Raw genomic sequence first — 18,614 nt, forward strand, 5'->3', positions numbered from 1 at the left:
TCCCCCCCTCCTTTTGTAGCCTTTTAACCTCGTCAAGGCTAGCCAGATTGACTTTGATTTCAATAATATGGATAATCAGATAACCTGGAATTTTTTTGTCCGTCCGATCTTGCTTTCTACATTTCTTAGTTAATTCTGGTTCGATTGCTCCTTCCTAGGTTAAGTTTATAAGGCCTTTACGGGTAAATTTTTCTTCTATTTAGCTAAGCGCCGTCAATGTTGTTGTATATATTCAGTACAGATGACCGAAAGATCCATATGTTTTCCTCATAATCGTCTAACAAATAGCTTGCACTGAACTACCTACCTGCCCACTCTGTCGGGCACCCAACAAGAAAAGGAACCCCAGCCCTTACGGCTCCCCAAAACGCTGAAAATCGTGTATTTATAAAAGGTCTTTGTTGTGCCAGGGTTAATAGCGCCTTCTAGAAACCAAAGGAGAGGAATCTCAACCAAAACGAAATAAGAATAACGTATTGGGGGGTATACCATGTATGAATACGATGCAAACTGCAAATGGATATCGAATACGAGAAGAATAATAGACAAGGAGTGATAAGCTGAACGAGGAGACAAGAGAGCAAGTGAGAGGAGCCGCGGTCGTAAATTTCATCAAGACGTTACAGCACAATGGTTGATGAACCATTGGCTAACTGGCCAGTATCAATCGGCATAATCGTAAGGATTCTCAGGCCCAGATACGGACCACCGTTTGGCCCGTTTCCTCTCTCCGATGAAGTCTCTGATAATACAGGGCGCATTATCGGGCCCCTGGCATACTTTGTGGCGGCCAAGGTGCTTAAATCGAGGGCCAATGGGCCCGTTCACGTAGTGATACTGGCCAGCAAAGCGATACTGTCGACGATCTCCCAGAGGATAGAATTTATCACCCCAATGGCCGTTGAAATAGAACCATTCTGTCGGCGCGGATGGGTTGAAGGATGAAGCACGAAGGTCATCATTGACATGGTCATAAGTATAAATTTGGGAGTTGAGGAGAGGATCCCAGAGAGGTCCTTTGTCTGTTTGATCATGGAGAAGGCCCCACGGGAGGATGTACGAATGCACTCCTGGAGTGGCATACATAGCATGTGTACCCGTGGCTGAGTAAATGACCGGCTGTTGGATTAGACAATAATTAGCGCCCAAGCATCCCTCAAAGCAGCATGAGAAGAACTACTTACTCGTCGGCCAATCTTTTCCACGGCCTCATAGCTGTACGCTTCACCCCCGGAATGGGCGCTGAAGAAAAGTGCCTTGGGCTTTCCGTTGTGGAACCGCACTAAGCAATGCTCCCAATCTCCAATATGGTTGCCGAACCGCACATTGAGCACCACGTTCCCCAGATTGAAGCTATAAAAGTAGAACCAAAAAGCGTCCACAATGCCATTGCCTTTGTCAAGAACAAGTAGAATGGCGGGCGCGTCACTCCGCCCACCTACTCCTTTGATCGATATCGGTTCGCCTCCATATCGCTTCCGAAGTTCCTCGCGAACCTGCTCTTCGTCCGGCATGAGATAGCCAAGGTTATCCGGTGAAATATTTTCCGCGTCCCTGTCCTGCAGGGGCAGCTGCGTGTCGTACCATTTGGCCCGATTCTCTGGCGTATCATCCGGAAATGGTCCGTCTACCCGGCCATCCCAATCGGCCCATGAGGGCTCGGGTTCTTCTTCCGGAGGGCTGGGGATATTCTTCTCTCCTTCCATCCATGGAGGTCGTTCTTCTACATTATCATTGCTGGTAAGGAACACATTGTCACCCGCTTCCCATTTGTTGAGCTGATCAAGATCCTGCAGAGTCGGATGATCCCACTTCGATTGGATTGGGGTATAATTCAGCATGGGAGTGACGTGATAGAGATGCTCCGCTATATCGCACGGCCAGAACTGCTCTCCGGAGAATAGATGCACGAGAGGAGCATATTCGAGAACATAGTCTGGAATGTGTCGACGAGAGCGTTCCGCTGCGTCCCAGTCTTCCTCGGGATGGATTGTCTCATTTCCCCAGTAATCTCGCCAAGTGGGTACATCTACTTCTTCGACCGTTGAACTAGCTTTGCGATGGCCGAAGCGTGGGTGAACGGGATGGAAATGGGCGGTACCACAAACCCCGAGCCACCGACAGGCTTTCCGGTCAAGCCATGAAGGCGAAGAAGCGATCCATTCCTTCTCATCATAGTCCTCTGCGTACCAAATAAATGCCGACGGCTTTACCGCACGGACAAAAGTGTTAAGTGTCACATAGGCGATAATTGAGGAGAGAGTGATGATTGCTGCGGTAGTCTTCTGAACCATCTGCTCATAGGTGCTAAGAGGAGCTGCACCGTCGGAGGAGTCGCAAGTGGATACAGATTGAGGAGCAACTCCAGCCTCGTTATAACGAGCAGCAGTGTTAGGCGACAAGGAAGGAAAGGTGGTAGAAGAAACAGTGGGGATGGGCGTACTACCACTGATGTATGTTTTCCCGATTGGGATAGTACGATTAGGCGGCGATAAGATAGTGGCGGTCAACAAAGCGTCGTCGGCGGGATTGGCAACGGCGACTACGGTGACAATGAAGACCACGAGGAGCAGACAGAAGGAACGAAGGCAAGCATTTGGGCCCAGAATCGCGGGAACGAGGACAGAAGGAGGAGGCACTATAAGAAGGAAGCGAAAACATTTTCCAGTCAGCTGGCGGTCGAGAAAATCCGGAGGATGCCATGATGGCCGTGGCCAGAGGGGAGCGAATTGAGAGCCGGGTCCAGCAAGAGGGCCCGTAAGCAGGAAATGGCAATTGGTCAAAGACAGAAGAGGTGTCCGGGAACGACGGAATTGGCTGAGACGATGGACAATTGGGCAGGCGAAGACGATGGAAGAGCAGCAAGAATGAGTGGTCTGGAAGATGACGGATGCATTACTGATGACCTCCCTTGCTTCCGCGCACAGCCGGATCTTGCGGGAGAGTGGAGGAAGCGCGACCGAAACATGGACGGACGGGGCTCATTGGTGCGATCAAACAAAGCAAAGAGCGGCAGGACTTACTGGTTGGTGTTTTCTTTATGCTTGATCTAGTAGATGGGCAGCAACAGGGCTGAGCTAGTATAGTGGGACTGGGGAGGCCCGGGAGGGGTTCGCTTGGCCGTTGGGCGAAACTGGGATGCTGATGAGATCTCACAGCTGTGAGGATCCCAGAAAGCCCTGTATACGATGTGCACGGTTTGCGTGATCAACGACAATTATGATGACAACGGACGCAGTGGCAGGCAGTCAGTCTGGAGTTCTGGACTCTGGCATGCTGGGCGAGTCTCGTTGCTGGTTTCAGGGCTGATCTGATGGCGCCGACGGACGGCCGGGGGCTGGGCGGCATGCCTCCTGCTAACCCGTGATCCGTCGGTGACAGAACCTGACATGACATCTACAAAAATTACTCCCGATACTGCCCAAAATCGGTGGTTTCTTACCAAACAATACCAGGTCTCAGTAGAATAAAGTCTGCTGTTGATCTTGCGCAAGTCCGAGATCCCGCCAGACACAGCCGGCAAGACCGGCTTCAAAAGAGTTTGCCACGACGCCAACAGCAATGTCCGTTCTGGATCCTGCCATGCCCAATTCCCACCTTGACGATGATGATTCCGACTGGGAATATGAGTATCACGACACCGAAACAGAGGTAGCTACGACCGTCTATAAACAACCCCTCACGCTTCTCCGTCGTCCTCTAATCAATATCTTTTCTCAAGACTTTCTTTTTAAACCTCGACCTGACAACTCATCATGGCGCCATACGAGCCCCTCGCCGCCGGAATGACCCTTCCGCTTCGACATCAACCAGCGTCCCCGGCACCGTGAATGCTACACCGGCTACTTCGCGACCCGATGATCAAGATGCAGCTGTAGCCGGCTCCGAAACCGACAACGCTCCCTCAGGGCGTGTTCAAATTCTCGGCCTCCATACGCACAACCCGATCATCTCCTACCAGAATCAGATCTTCAGCGGAACGTGGGCAGACCAGATCGGCACAGAGTTGTTTTTCGCGCGGCCCGACAATGTGGGCGCTGAATTCGATCATGTTGAATCCGCATCCACTTATATTCCGCCATTGAAGCACACCGAGGATTTTGACCTCATATCGGCAAACAGCGTCAAGATCCTCGGTCGAAAGGCAAATCTTATTTCGAGCTCAGGCCCGACTGTGGCTCCAGAACAGCGAGAACCATCCTTCGGTTCAACTCAGGGTCCCACACCAGATGCCCCAGGGCTGGTATACAAGGCCGAGCATCAATCAAACCAAGCCCGGTTTCTTAACCGTTTAAAAGATCTGAAATCTCAGAAGGGCGAAACAGATACCGTGCGCACGGTCTTCAGTACTGCCAGGCGGGGTCCGAATCTTGAGGCTCGACTACGGGGATGGGTACAGACGGAGGAACAACTAAATTCGATTCGACAGCTCAATGATAGGGCCGTTCAAGGCGATTCCAATGCCATCTGGGAGCTAGAAAACATCTATGCTCAACTTGGTAGTCATCATCCCGGCACATCCGAAGGCCCATCACGTTTGGGTTGAGAGGCCACCGAAAACTTCGGAGATTCCTCACAAGCTTTTTCATGGAGAATCATCCGAATTCGGGTCGGCTATAATCGGAAAGAAGACCCGAGATTTATCAATCATCCTTCTACACATATATCAAGTGGGTGCGCGAAACCCAACCGAGACCTGCCCAGAAGCCGTTATGGTCAGACCCGGAGAAAGGGGAAAAGAAGCCTACGGAGTACAGGGTCTCGGCATCTTAAACACCACATAAAACAAAGCTTGGTTCCACGTTTTTGACCGCGTGGAACGATAAAGCGTCTCTACTGGGCTAGATCTTCTGGGGAGCTGCAGACCCACCCCCTTTATCATGAACCGAACCGGTTTTCCTCGCAAGCTGGCGTCATAGTGCAGACTGCAGGAACGGTCCATGTGATCGACAGCTACTATCCGAACAGACGGGATACGGAGCAGGAGGGTGGTCGTTTCCATATGACGATCGGGATAGCGAGATCCATAGCTGAGCCGTCGATTGACAGCATAGTTTGCAGGAATATGATCACGACTTCGACATTTTTATAATGGCATAAGAGGCGAGAACAAATAGGTAAATAATCGAACAGTGATATGCTGTTTTCAAATTTTTGTCTTCAAAAACTCCGAAAGGATAAAGTGAAGGTGCATCAAGAAATACACTAAGCATGTGGAACCGACGCAAAAAATAAAATCATCGGATTTCGAAAGCAAGAGTACTACCTGACACCCTTACTCCAAAGCAATGTGTCCCAGACCTTCAATAAGAAATAAAAGAAATGAAGGGGAAAAGAAACACCCAATACCCCATGATATAGCGCCATTACCCCGATTAACTGTTTAATACTCCTCTATATCCTTCCATAAGATAAAGGAAAAAAGAACCAAGCCAAGCCCGGACGAGTGACCAGCCAAGGCCATGGCCGGAAACAAGAATAAATATTAAGGAATTAGAGGTAGTAAAAAGTTATGACGCTTGGGTTCTAGAATGCACGGGGGCTTTTGGATTCCACGGGGGACGGGGGCGGCGGTGGTGGATACTCGAATGCCGAGGGTGATTGCGCATCGTTGCTTGCTGTGTCTGTGACATCGAGAGACTTGGGGGATTGCGTAGTTGAAGCCATGAGGGCAGTGAAGATGTCCTTTTGGCTGTAGGTTGTTGGAGTGATGACGCGTGGATGGCTCCGGGGCGTTGATGCGATAGTTGGAGAGGACATTATAGCGTGTGGATAAATTGGGGTTGTTTTGGTTATTGTTGTTGTTGTAGGAGTGGTGGCATAAACTTTTGGTTGCTTCTGGTTGTCTTGGTGTTAGTTTTGTTTTTATATCAGAAAATAGTGGACGGCCGTGAGGTACAGGCAGAGTAATTAATCGAGCGGCTCCGCAAATCGCCGAGCAGAAGTACAAAGGGGAATTGGACATAATGGCATGGCTCGGTATCTGCATGGGTGCGGAGTCGCAGGGAAAGAACGGAAGCGAGTGAAGCATGGAGAGCTGCCTACCTAGGTGTCCAAAGAAGCGGTCACGGATGTAATGGGGTAGAGGAGCAGATATGGCGAATACAGGCGGATACAGCAGCGTCAGGGGCAGAGAGCAGCCTATATCAGCGTAGTTGGGTGCAAAGGAGCGAGTGTGAGGAGTTGAAGAGAAAGAAGCTGGGGGAGAGGCGGTTGTACTTGTTAAGAAGGAAAGAAGAGAACTGGGGTCTGGCCAACAATGCCCCAGACGGATGAAGGTTTGGGGGAGTGACAGCTAATAAAAAGGGAGCAGGCGAGACAAGGACTGGCCCAGCCAGGAGCAGCTATTACATCCAACGAGCAGAATGCAAGGCTAATCGGCTCAAACTTCATCCAACCTTGGAAGGGAGCAGGACTGTATGGAGCCAACAGTAACACCAGTGGGTTTGTTAGCTTGTTTGTCCGATGTTTCTCCCCGGGGGCTCAGGAGACAATGAACTGACTCGGGCTGGCCTCGCCTTGCGTGGGACGGGCCCATCCAGGATTCCAGGTTGACCAAGAGGCCGGGACGGAAAGGCGGATACGCGCCCCGGCGACGCATCATCTTTTCCGGGGAAGCACCAGGGTCCACTGGCCTGGAAGCTGGATGGAAGCATCGATATTCGATAGAGATTAGAGTCTCCCCGGCAAACGGCGCCATTCCTCCGTCGGAAATGAAAGCGCCGCCTTACCCTCAAACAAGTTGCCGCTCGCCTCAGTCAGGGGGTCTCAACTCTCAACGCCTTCGTCCATTCAAGATCCCTTGAATTTTTCATCTGCATCCACATCGCTGTTCTCCAGTTCTCCAACTGCTTGGCTGGGGCGGGGCCAGCAGTAAGCAGCAGTAAGCCTGCTACGAGGTCGGCCCAGCATGGCCGTTGAATGAGTTGGCCAAGCCAGGCACAATAATGATGCAAAGGTACAACTACGGCCGTCCCATCCCGTATCTTTGCTCAAGCGGCGATCAGAAAAAAATTGCGGAGAATTCGGCAAGGATGGAGTGGAACGATCGCTGGTGTGCATCCGCCTTGCTGCTCTTCAACCCTGTTCGTTGACAACGGCGACCGTGAAACGATTGGGTCCATGTGGCCTGACGAGTTATGGGTTCTCGGTGTGACCAGAATTGGGTTCGAGTTCGACATCCATGGGTATGGTGAGGCTGACAACCGTTTCCAAGGTTCTACCTGAAATAAGCAGACAGCTGGAGCCTGGCAAATCGGTTTCACACAAGAATAGTACAAACATTGGCGGCGGTGCAGAACCATCCATAGATCTTCGTCCCCAGAAGCTCCGGTCAATCGTCGCCGGTCGGTAATAATCAACACATTCTAGGCGCAACGGCCAACGAAGACTGATGATCTGTATGCCACGTGGCCTTGCAAGCAAACAACAATGAACCGCTTAAGTGGTTCCGTACCACACCGCTTGAACGGACGCCTGATACATCGCCCTTGGATGGAGATCATATTTCAGGTAGAAGCGGTGTGTACGAGGTAAGGGCTGGATTTTGAATACACGAGGCGGCCTCATATTCCATGGTCTCTTCAAAGATAGACTTTGAATGGTCGACACATCCACAAACAAGGCATTATTATGCTCCTGGATATCTCCTTTTCTGCCCAACATGCAAAGGGCCCATTCTACTGCCTCCTTCATATGGATTGAGATTGCCGGTTGCGCGGTCAATTTCTTCTTCCGCCGTTGGCCGTCCGACAAGAAGCATCATCCATTGTTCTTGCCCCGCTACGGAAGATTTGATATTGTAGACCCTTCACATTAATATTCATAAATCATTTGCTTCAGTTTATTCCACTCTTGATCTGATCTTCGGTTCACCTTACTGAAGGTTCTAGAATTTGGAGCAACATATATATGAAACGGCCCGCTGCACAGTTTTACCCCCTCCTGCGAATACTGTCGGCAACGGAGGAACCACAAGAGTCTGGCCCCAACAATCCAAAATCAACAACCCTGTCCAAGAGCTTGACAAGAATCAGGACATGCGGGCATTAAATGGTATGAAAACCGCGTCGCTCTTGACCAAACGCGGCCCTGTCGTCTAGCGAGTAGGAATAAACTCGGGAGACCGTTCAAAGTTTCGATACATGTCTCGAAAAAACCGTGGGCTCATTTTAGAAATATAGTCATGTAGGAAGGGTCATCTCTCCACTGGGGGTACTGCCCTCGTTCTCATCCTCACCTGCGCATATAGGAACTCTCGGAGTTTAATATAATGCGCACTAAGCCCTGGCATAGCGCTTAAATAAAGGAATAGCCACGTCAATGGCCCGAAAAGTCCAACACTGGCCATATATATCCGCATGGAGTTCCGTCAAGCAACATATTAAACGACTTGCCAACAGCCATACACTCCATCGCATCGAAACCATAGTAGTTAAACCATTTGGACATGTAGACTTCAGCTCTGGTGCCAGCGGCACAATCAACTGCGTTGATATGTTGTTCTGTATACTTTCAGATGCAGCTTTCGTGATTGCGCAGGGCTAAAAAACTTCGGTACTCCCAAAATAGCTAGCGATAAAAACCATCAAGTATTATATTTACTGCTGACTCTCCCATTACCAAGGCCTTCTAGCACTGCTCACAGACTTTACCGATCTATTGGGTTGGATATTTGTACAGCTCGATAGCTTGACGTTGTAGGGGTTCCTCAGCTATATATATGCTTATATAGTCTGACTCAGTAGAATATACGGGTGACCAATCTGCCTCGCATTCATATCGCGTTAATAAATGGCAGGTTGTGACCGATTTCAACTAGTTTCAGTTACTTTCAACTCAGGAATCCTAAGTCAGCAATCCAAAGCCAGCACTGGGAATCCCTTATCTATCTAGGTTACTCGGAGTCGCAACGTGTGAAACAAAAGGATATTCGTTAATATCTTATCAACGAGGGATAGCCTGGTGTATATCGACATCAAGCGGACATCTATGGAAAACTCGGTTCTTGTTATGATATTGAAGCTCAATCAATGCGCATATAATCATTCTTCGTTCTATAGAGGAATGAGGTATTGGTCCATGGTACATGCTATTTGACAAGCTAAGCACTTTTTGCACCGATCACATCGCATTTAGAATATCATCCATCTGCACCTGGAATGAGATTATTAGCGGGTATACACATTAAAAACCGGCTGTAGAGCCTGGCAAGATCCAGCGTAGCCTTAAAAGGTTGGTATAAAGAAGATATTGTACCAAAACATACAATCCAGGCTAGTGTCTAAGGTAGGCAAAAGCTATCTGGCTGATGAAGTATAGGGTCTGTGCTGGGAAAAGAATGTGTTGTATCAGAAATCTCACGATATGTATACCCTGATAATAAAGGAAGGTTGCTCAAAATCCTTTGATTATTCTCACCAAGGCCTGCTCGATTTCTCACAGTGAGAGCCCTCCGAGGACAGACGCACCCTTTTGCCGTGCAACCAAACATTGCTAAAATGGCAGAGGTCAATCAGAGGGGGATACTACAGAGACATCCGCAAATCTCTTATCTATTAACATATAGAATGCCATGACGAGCTCGAGCTCAAGCCACGACTGTGCTGTTATACGAACGCTTTGCTGATTCGTCGTGACTCATGCCAACTACCAGTATGCAGCAATTTCAATTTCGACCAACTGATAATGTATGTAAGAGACCAGCCCGAGGGTTACAGAGTGGTAGTTAGTTAGTCTAGTTGACCAAGACAAGAGGCATCAACTAACTAATCTCTGAGTCTCAAAGCACGCAATACCTAGGGTAAGGATTCAATTCGCAACAGAGTTTTCTTTAGTCTGAAAGGCGATTGGCGCACTTGACCGGGTGCTGGACAACAGTTTACATTGACGGTAACGGCGCAAAGAGCAAATCGGGGGCGTTTTGCTCGGCTTCATGAGGGTTCTTCCACGATCACGTCTTGTTCGCCAGTTCTTGGCTCGACGAATGTGACTGTCGAGTTTTTCACCACGCGGGCCAAACTACGTCATCGCTGGGGAACCATGAGACGCCTCGACCACATCGAACGGACTGGGGTCGGAATCGCCTGCTGGACTAAGTGGACATATGGGGAAGGGGATAACGAATATAACGTCTTCACTGCTGCGGTTTTACACTTATTACCTCATCCGCCCAGACTTCTGAGCGCTCCAATGCAGGAATTGCGACCACGAACCCCACCTCGCCTTGATTATTTCCTGCATGGGGATATGTTGGGGAACGGTCTCTGGCAGAAGAAGTTTCGATGGGGTAATAGTTAGCCCCAGGGGTTGCGGCATTTTTCCATGAAAAATTTGGGTAGCGTGTATCGGTAGAAGTATTGAATTTGTGGGTTGAGGGGAGCAGGCGGAGGTGAACCTCCATGGGGCCCATGGCAGGCTTGAGGAGTGAGGACTCTTTCACCCCGCAAAACACTAGCAATGATCGAGGATAGCCAGCCGCCTCGGATCCAGGCACACATGTCGAGATCGGCCGTCCCCGCAGATACTGGGCTGCTGAGCTCAGTCCCTATCTAGTATCGACAGGATATCGGAAGAAACAGAAACCTCCATGGCCGCCTCCGCACTGGGATTGCACGGCCGACAAACCAAGCGGAAATCACCATGATGTTACAGATGAGGCATTTTCTGATTTCTTCGCCATTATGATTACACAGGAGGACTAAGGGATGCAGATGAAGTCAAGCAGCAAGCAGCAATGATTTGCAAGTAAGTAGCCATCATGACAAACCGAAATTCCGCTTTAGAAACCTCGTCCAGGTCTTCAAAGCGACTAAGTGGAGGAAACCAGACCACAAGACTCAGATAGTCAGCTGATTGGGCCTCATGCCTCATCATGGCCTTTCATTCTTGCGAATCATGAGGGTGAACTTGTGAAGCGGTGGCCGTTCAGCCCTCTGTATTAGAAAGTCTTTGACATCTAGCCCGGTCCTGGCCCCTTTTACCCGGGATAGTTTGCCTAGATGAAGATGCCATGAGGATGCTCTTACCTCTTGGAGGTTCTTTTTTTCGATTTTCGATATCGTGCCTTCGAGAATCCTGTTGAGCTACTCGTGACGGCCTTGGTTTGAGGCAATTCTTCCAATTTTAGCACCGGCCAGCCAATCACGCCTTCCTTCGGCGGTATTTTTCAATTCACGGCACGCCGAAAGTTAGTTAGGTAAGACTCACTAACCATATCTAGAGGGTCTGGGGCTGGGCCCCACTGTAAATGTACGTACGTACTGACAAGACTCAAGAGTCAAGACAGTCTCTGGAGTCTGGAAACTTGGGATAGAGAGAAATAATCAGGGTAACATTTGAAAGTCACAATTGCGATATTATAAATAACACAATGAGCCTGGCTTTAAAGAAATTGTGAAGTTTTCAAGGCGTTGTCCAGGATCAAGGCCTTATTAGTAGCATTGAGGTCGAGACCGCTTCGCCGGGCCGGCTTTGTACCTGAGGTGGCTGATCGCGCATAGCACCGGAAAGGGACCGCCGCTGTAACGCTGATACAGCGATAAATACGCCGCACATACTACTATACTCTTTGGAAATGACTCTCCAGGGTCAACCAGACCACAGCCTGGAGTTATATAAAGTACTCGATAACCCCCAGTTGTTGCGCCCTATCCATTTTTGCCTTTCATGATTCAGACTTAGGGTCTTGAGCAAAGCAAACTCCTTCACTCGTGCTGCCCTAACATCACGATCGGGATCCCGTCACATTCGCCTTCCCGATAAGCTTCCATCCATTCTTTCGTCATATTTCATACTCCCTCCTGGATCGCTTTTTAAGCAAAAGTTGGATCTCAAATTGCTCATCAAAATCAATCCCTTGTTGAATCGGTGAGTCGCCTATTTGTTGTGCATCTTGTTATCTCCCCCCTGCTAGGATGCCTGCATCCTTCTGTGTATCCTTCTTATCTACACCATAGCTGCGGTGTGCTTAGCTTCTCCAAGCTCATGCTCGCCTTCTCCGCCACCCCTCTAACCCCTCCCTGTTTCTCCTCTCCTTCCATATAACTACTTTCCATTTTCATGTTTATATTTTCCTTGGACTTATCGGTTACTACTTGCAGCCCCACCCCCCCCCTTCTTCTCACATTGAACATTTCAACAAAGAGTCGCCGCTCGAATTCTTCGTCATGGTGTCTCCCGCATCCTCCCTTCAATCGCTACCTGAGGTGAATGCCAACGGCAATGAATCTAATAAACTGCCCGTCCGGCCAGCCCCAAAGCTTTTCGGTAGCAATGATGGCGCCTCGTCAGGCGCCGGGACGCCAATCGGCTTCCAGCGACACCCACACAACAAGATCCTTGACGGCGTGGCTGGAGCGAACACCCGCCTTCCTTCTCCTCAGCCGACTCACCTGGCTATCCCGGGTAGCCCACATCGAGTTCTTTCTGAGGAGGATCCAGGTTATATAGCTGCCAAGTTTGAGGGTAAAGAACATCAAATGGAACAAGGTGAGTTTGGCTCTCGCATACACAGCAGATACCTTGATCTCGACCCGTTTTGCTAACCCCTCCGCGTGACTATAGTTATGGACCAGCTGGAAAAGAAAGGTTTCATTCCTGCGGAATTCATCGTGGGAGAAACAGAGTGGTTCTACAACCAGCTCGGAATCGATGACACCTACTTCCAGACAGAAACTGTCGACGCAATTGTCACGCAGATTCTCTCCCTTTATGCTGCCAAGGTCGCAGCATATGCTCGTGATGATAAGAAACTCGAAATACGTCTAGACAAGGAAGCTGAAGATCATGCTGTCTACATTGATACGAGCAAGCCAGGCTTTTCAAGTGCCGGTGGCCCTGGTTACGAGCAAAGAATCGACAAGAAATACATTGACGGTTCGACTCACGACAACAGCTACCGAGTTGAAACTTTCCGTTCGCCCACTCCGGTCCCTGGTGATGACGGCCAGCAGCTCCGCTGCTACTTCGTGTATAAGTGCCAGTTCGCCAACCCTAACCCGGGGTTGCAAGAGACGAACATCGATGTTATCGGTGAGAAGAGGTTCTTGCAAAAAGCGACACCCAACACCAAGGCTGTCTATCAGGAAATAATCAGCAATGCCGTTGCTCGGGCTGGCCCCGTCATAGAGATGTTTGAAATCGAAAAATCTCGCGAAAAGCGTCTCGTTATCGCGTACCGCCAGGGATCCGCCATGGGACTGTTTAGCGCACTTTCTGATCTATACCACTACTACCGCCTCACAAGTTCACGGAAGTACCTGGAGAATTTCTCCAACGGAATCACCGTCATATCACTTTACCTGCGCCCCCAGAAGAATGCAGAGATTGCGGCCAAGTTCCCCCCCATCGAGGCCGCAGTCCATCAAATCATCAAGGAAATTTCTCTTCTATACTGTGTTCCTCAAAATAAGTTCCAGCATCATTTTGCCAGCGGACGTCTTAGCTTGCAAGAAACCATCTATGCGCACTGCGCATGGGTGTTTGTTCAACAATTCCTGAACCGTCTTGGCTCCGAATATACGTCCCTAACCGACCTTCTAGACTCGAATAACAGCGCACACGCGGAGCTTTTGGCGAAGATCAAAAAGAGGCTGCGTACCGAGACTTTTACCTCTGATTATATCGCGGAAATTGTGAACAAGTACCCAAACCTTATTCACAAACTCTACCTTGACTTTGCAAACACACATTATGTGCAGACCCGTGGCCCAGCCGAGGATGACTTCCTCCCTACCCTAAGTTACCTACGTCTTCAGGTCGACCAGGTGCTGGACAGTCGACAATTGAAGCAGCTCGTCTCAAGCACGGCTGCTAATGAACATGATGAAATGGTCATGAGTGCCTTCCGTGTGTTCAACGCCTCGATCCTCAAGACCAACTTTTTCACACCGACAAAGGTGGCTCTTAGCTTCCGACTTGACCCACACTTCCTTCCAGAGCACGAGTACCCTCAGCGTCTATATGGAATGTTCTTGATTATCAGTTCTGAATTCCGAGGATTCCATCTCCGCTTCCGAGATATTGCTAGAGGCGGCATTCGAATTGTAAAAAGCCGAAACAAGGAAGCATACAGCATTAATACTCGCTCACTTTTCGACGAGAATTACAACCTCGCCAATACACAGCAACGCAAGAACAAGGATATCCCAGAGGGTGGAGCAAAGGGAGTAATCCTTTTAGACGTGGACCACCAAGATAAAGCACGTGTTGCCTTTGAGAAGTACATTGACAGTATCTTGGACCTCCTTCTACCACCCGTTAGCCCTGGTATCAAGGATCCCATTGTCGATTTGCACGGAAGGGATGAAATTCTTTTCATGGGCCCCGACGAAAATACAGCGGAATTGGTCGACTGGGCCACCGAACATGCTCGCAACCGTGGTGCTCCTTGGTGGAAGTCTTTCTTCACCGGCAAGAGCCCCCGTCTGGGTGGAATTCCTCACGATACATATGGCATGACCACTCAATCTGTTCGCCAATATGTCTTAGGGATCTATCGCAAACTCAACATTGACCCCTCAACTATCCGAAAACTGCAAACTGGTGGACCCGACGGTGACCTCGGCTCAAACGAGATTCTCCTGGCTAATGAGAAGTACACCGCAATTGTTGACGGGTCTGGTGTCATCGTAGATCCACAGGGTCTTAACCATGATGAACTCGTGCGACTCGCGAAGAAGCGGACAACAATCTCTGAGTTCGATGTGAGCAAGCTCTCACCTGAAGGTTACCGAGTACTAGTAGATGAGAGCAATGTGCATCTACCAAATGGAGAGCTTATCCACAACGGAATGATTTTCCGAAACCTGTTCCACCTTCGCAAGGAACTACCATATGACACTTTTGTACCTTGTGGTGGACGTCCTGAATCAATTGATCTCTCTACCGTTGGAAAGCTTATTGAGAACGGCAAATCAACTATCCCTTACATCGTTGAGGGTGCCAATCTGTTTATTACTCAGGATAGCAAGCTTCGTCTCGAGAAAGCCGGATGTATCCTTTTCAAAGATGCTTCCGCCAATAAAGGCGGTGTGACCTCCTCGTCATTGGAAGTCCTCGCTTCCCTTTCCTTCGATGACCAAGGATTCGTGGAGAATATGTGTGTTGGAGAAGATGGCACCGTTCCAGAGTTTTACAACACCTACGTCAAACAGGTTCAGGAAGTCATTAAGGAAAATGCCACCCTCGAGTTTGAGGCAATCTGGCGTGAGCATGAACAGACTGGGATCCCTCGCAGTGTTCTGAGCGACAGGCTCAGTGTGGCCATCACACAGCTTGACGAAGAGCTACAGAAGACAGAACTGTGGGATAACGTTGAGCTCCGCAGATCTGTTCTCAGCGATGCCCTGCCAAAGCTGCTTCTGGACAAGATCGGGCTTGAGACAATCCTTGGCCGGGTAAGTTGCATGTTGCACACCTAAACCATCAAATAACAATCGGGAAACGTGACTGACAAACAAACCATCTAGGTTCCTGAAAACTATCTACGGGCTATCTTCGGTAGCCACCTTGCCAGCCGCTTTGTTTATCAATACGGAAGTGGTCCCAGCCAATTTTCGTTCTTTAACTTGTAAGTTATCATTCGTTGTACTCGTTCTTGAGTGGATGTTTCTAACCAGATCAACTACAGCATGACCAAAAGACTTGCACAGTCCCAAGCATAAGTCTGTTTAGACAGTCGGCTGAAGCTACCTTAGTTCCATAACTACACCTTCGGTCCCACAATGATGTACAGTTGCAGCGTTACGAATATGGGTTTTTCTTTTTTTTTAATGACCTTACACCCACCCCGCTTTCCTGTTTGGGAAATACAGAAAAGTCACGATACTACAATTTTAATGATTATTTCAATACAAGACCATGTGTGTTCATAGAAATAGCAGGATGAATGATATTATCAACAAGGGTTGTGTTTCAAGATTGAGAAATATTCCAACTCCAGAGGCAAGGTAGCCTGACGATCCTATTTTCCCAATCACAATTACGCTCCTTCAAATCTATATAACGAAAGATATAGCTTCGATATCAAGGCATATGATATGGTATGCTATTATATTCATATAACGACGGATGGGCCCCGATTGAGGGTGGTCATCAAACATTTGATCAGAGGCTGGGCAAGTCTTTTCTAGGTAGTTTGAACTTGAGACCCTCTTCATGTTCTACACGTTCGACCTCCTCTAGTTGGGCCCAGAGGTCCGGATGATGGGTCTTGGCCCACCTTTCGACTTCGTCTTTCCAGTGTTGGTACGGAACGGCATTGTAAAAGTGTCCAATTCTAGTTTCAACAGATTAGCGCCATATTTTTCACTTCAGATTTCAATATTAATGTCGCGCAGGGGGCGAACGAGGAAGGAAAACAAGACATAAATAGATGGTAGGGGATAGCCTTACGTGGCCGGTATTGGAGGGTAACCCGTCATTTCTTTCATAGCGTCCATTGCTTCTGTGGCGAGGTCGAATTCGCACTGTGCAGCCAGAGCCTCCACGTAGGCCGTGTATAACCGGCGGTCGAGTGAAATCTCGAGTATTTTCATCTTCTCTACCATCTTTATTGCCTCATGCGTGCCGTTGTGGTGTTTCTCGCAAGCCTTGAAGAAAAAAAGGATTGTGCGTTGCGATGGACCTTCCTCGGACTGTAGGATATCCCGGAAAATCTGCATACTCTTCTCGGGTTTTTCGCATTCTGCGTATGCCAGCATTAACCAATTGAGTAGGCGAGTGTTCAAGTCGACTTCGGTGTCAAGCTTGAGCATGTTATGGACTAGCTCGAGATTTTTTGCGTCCCGGGTATGGGCGATCCCTTGGAAGCATCGGGCGTAAGTATCTGGTTTTGGTCGCTGCGAAAAATGCTCGGCCTGGCGCATGTGTCCAAAGACGAGGAAGGCCAAGTCGCTTCGGTCTCTTTGGAAGAAGGAGGTCATGACTGTGGTTCGCATGCTAACCCCAGTTTCCGGAAAGGCGAGCCGTAGTAGCATGTACGCTTCCCAGGCCGGCTCACTTTCCTGTTTGGGATCTTGTATGAAGTCTGTCAAAGCATTCCGAATCTTGCTTCTCTCTTCTGTATCGTAAGAACCTAGACGAGGCCGGAGTAGCTCGGAAAGAGCTTCCAAATCATGGTTGTAAAGGAGCATGTGGGTTATTGCTGCCAGCGCTTCTGCCTCTAAGCGCACATTGTTTTCAAGCAATGGCTCTAGAATGGACGAGATGTGATCGAAAGTGGAATCATCAGGTTTGGAAATGCAGAGCATTGTAATGAGTTTGTTCATCAGAGGAAGAGTTTTGGATTTCGTTGGCTCTATGGTTTCCATCTCCTCTAGAGACTTTAACACAGCCGTGAGATCACCAGCTTGAATCCGTGACTCCAGATGCAGCAATTGGGTTTGCGAATCGGGAACAAGGCCCCATGCAGTGGCCAATTCCATACATTCAGAAGCCAAAATCGGGGTTTTGGTGGAATTCGCATACTCCATCAAGTCGTTCACACATGAGATTGTGAGAGATGCCCCCAAGTCCGGTTCCCTTGCTGTCAGGGAATCGACAAGTGCCGCGATTTGCAACGCATTTTTCCCTTGAGAGGCATCCCAAAGAAGTCGGATCCCAATTGTCTCTGATATGGGGTGGGATAGAATGGACTCGAAAATAGATTGCGCCCATGCGGTATTAGCTTTCAATATAGCATACTTCGTAGCCGCAATTTTTGTCGATAGATTGGGTTCTTGATCACCAGACAATGGACATTCATAGAGCAGCTTCACTGCATCTAAGTGATCCTCCCTAATCAGGAACTGAACCAATTCTTCCTGCGAGGCTGGATTGAAAGAAATGTCACTCTTGTCGAGATTCTTGACAATATGCTTAATCCGTTGCCTATCACCAACCACTGCAAACCCTTTCAGAACCGTCAGCCAAGGCGAAGGGCTGAATTTGCGTAATCTTCGCCAAAACTTCTCCACGGTTTGCTGTGCCTCATTCGGATCACCATAGAGGGCCTGTATATCGATATAGGCAAGAATGGCAAGCAAACTGCTTCTGTTCCCGGGAAACTCGGGATGCTGGCTTCGCGCAAGAAATACAGAGCGGGCAAAGGCTCGTATTACGCCACGCGCATACGGTAAGCATTCAGCCTTAGATAACACGTCCAACACGTTTTCGACGCTCTCATCGGAGAATACTCTTTGCCAGTCTTCTGGCTCCAGGTCAGCCTCAAGGGCTTGTAAATGATACCATGTAGTACTGAACAATTGCGCCTGAAATTGAGTTATAACCCCCGGTTCTCCCGCCCGGGTTTCGAAGAATTCTTGGAAAGCCTTTGCCAGGACCTCACTCTCTGGCACTCTATCTTTATTCCTTAATGACACAAACAGGTCTCTCATTTGTTTTAATCCAGCCTCAGAAGGTAACGTGGATGACGGTGGAGCTGTAGGGGGGTTGAAGTTGAAAGCGAACAACCCGCGTCGTTGAAAGTTAGAGGGCCCAGGGGCCACTCTCCTAGGTCGGTACTGTCGAACAGTATGTAAACAACGATTCCGACATCGGGACGATGATAAAGGTTCATTGTTGATAATCGCTCGGAAGACTCTTCGTGTAAGCTGGGACTGCATGTTGGACGC

At 49.0% G+C, this 18,614-nt stretch overlaps 6 protein-coding genes across 6 annotated transcripts; 2 read left to right on the forward strand and 4 right to left on the reverse strand.

Moving 5' to 3' along the window:
- Positions 1–663: 663 nt before the first annotated feature.
- On the reverse strand, positions 664–3,024 carry VPS62 (uncharacterized protein; the record flags this gene model as incomplete). Its single annotated transcript, XM_041696892.1, has 3 exons — positions 664–1,119; positions 1,185–2,638; position 3,024. Coding segments are annotated over 3 exons (1,911 nt in total).
- Positions 3,025–3,561: 537 nt separating this feature from the next.
- On the forward strand, positions 3,562–4,546 carry APUU_80594S (TFIIIC subunit 6 family protein; the record flags this gene model as incomplete). Its single annotated transcript, XM_041696893.1, has 2 exons — positions 3,562–3,651; positions 3,722–4,546. 2 exons carry the CDS (start codon positions 3,562–3,564, stop codon positions 4,544–4,546), a joined length of 915 nt encoding a protein of 304 aa, XP_041562477.1.
- Positions 4,547–5,526: 980 nt separating this feature from the next.
- Positions 5,527–5,760, reverse strand: APUU_80595A (uncharacterized protein; the record flags this gene model as incomplete). The annotated part of the gene is made up of 1 exon (XM_041696894.1): positions 5,527–5,760. The coding sequence occupies one exon, from the start codon at positions 5,758–5,760 to the stop codon at positions 5,527–5,529; it is 234 nt and encodes a 77-aa protein (XP_041562478.1).
- Positions 5,761–6,382: 622 nt separating this feature from the next.
- APUU_80596A (uncharacterized protein) lies at positions 6,383–6,700 on the reverse strand (the record flags this gene model as incomplete). The annotated part of the gene is made up of 1 exon (XM_041696895.1): positions 6,383–6,700. One exon carries the CDS (start codon positions 6,698–6,700, stop codon positions 6,383–6,385), a length of 318 nt encoding a protein of 105 aa, XP_041562479.1.
- A 5,467-nt stretch (positions 6,701–12,167) lies between these two features.
- GDH2 (glutamate dehydrogenase (NAD(+))) lies at positions 12,168–15,665 on the forward strand (the record flags this gene model as incomplete). The annotated part of the gene is made up of 4 exons (XM_041696896.1): positions 12,168–12,489; positions 12,565–15,398; positions 15,471–15,571; positions 15,632–15,665. 4 exons carry the CDS (start codon positions 12,168–12,170, stop codon positions 15,663–15,665), a joined length of 3,291 nt encoding a protein of 1,096 aa, XP_041562480.1.
- Positions 15,666–16,107: 442 nt separating this feature from the next.
- On the reverse strand, positions 16,108–18,605 carry APUU_80598A (putative mitochondrial respiratory complex I chaperone (Cia84); the record flags this gene model as incomplete). The annotated part of the gene is made up of 2 exons (XM_041696897.1): positions 16,108–16,279; positions 16,396–18,605. 2 exons carry the CDS (start codon positions 18,603–18,605, stop codon positions 16,108–16,110), a joined length of 2,382 nt encoding a protein of 793 aa, XP_041562481.1.
- Between the last annotated feature and the right edge of the window lie 9 nt (positions 18,606–18,614).

This window comes from Aspergillus puulaauensis, chromosome 8 (assembly GCF_016861865.1).
Source record: "Aspergillus puulaauensis MK2 DNA, chromosome 8, nearly complete sequence".
In the NCBI taxonomy this organism is placed as follows: Eukaryota; Fungi; Ascomycota; class Eurotiomycetes; order Eurotiales; family Aspergillaceae; genus Aspergillus; species Aspergillus puulaauensis.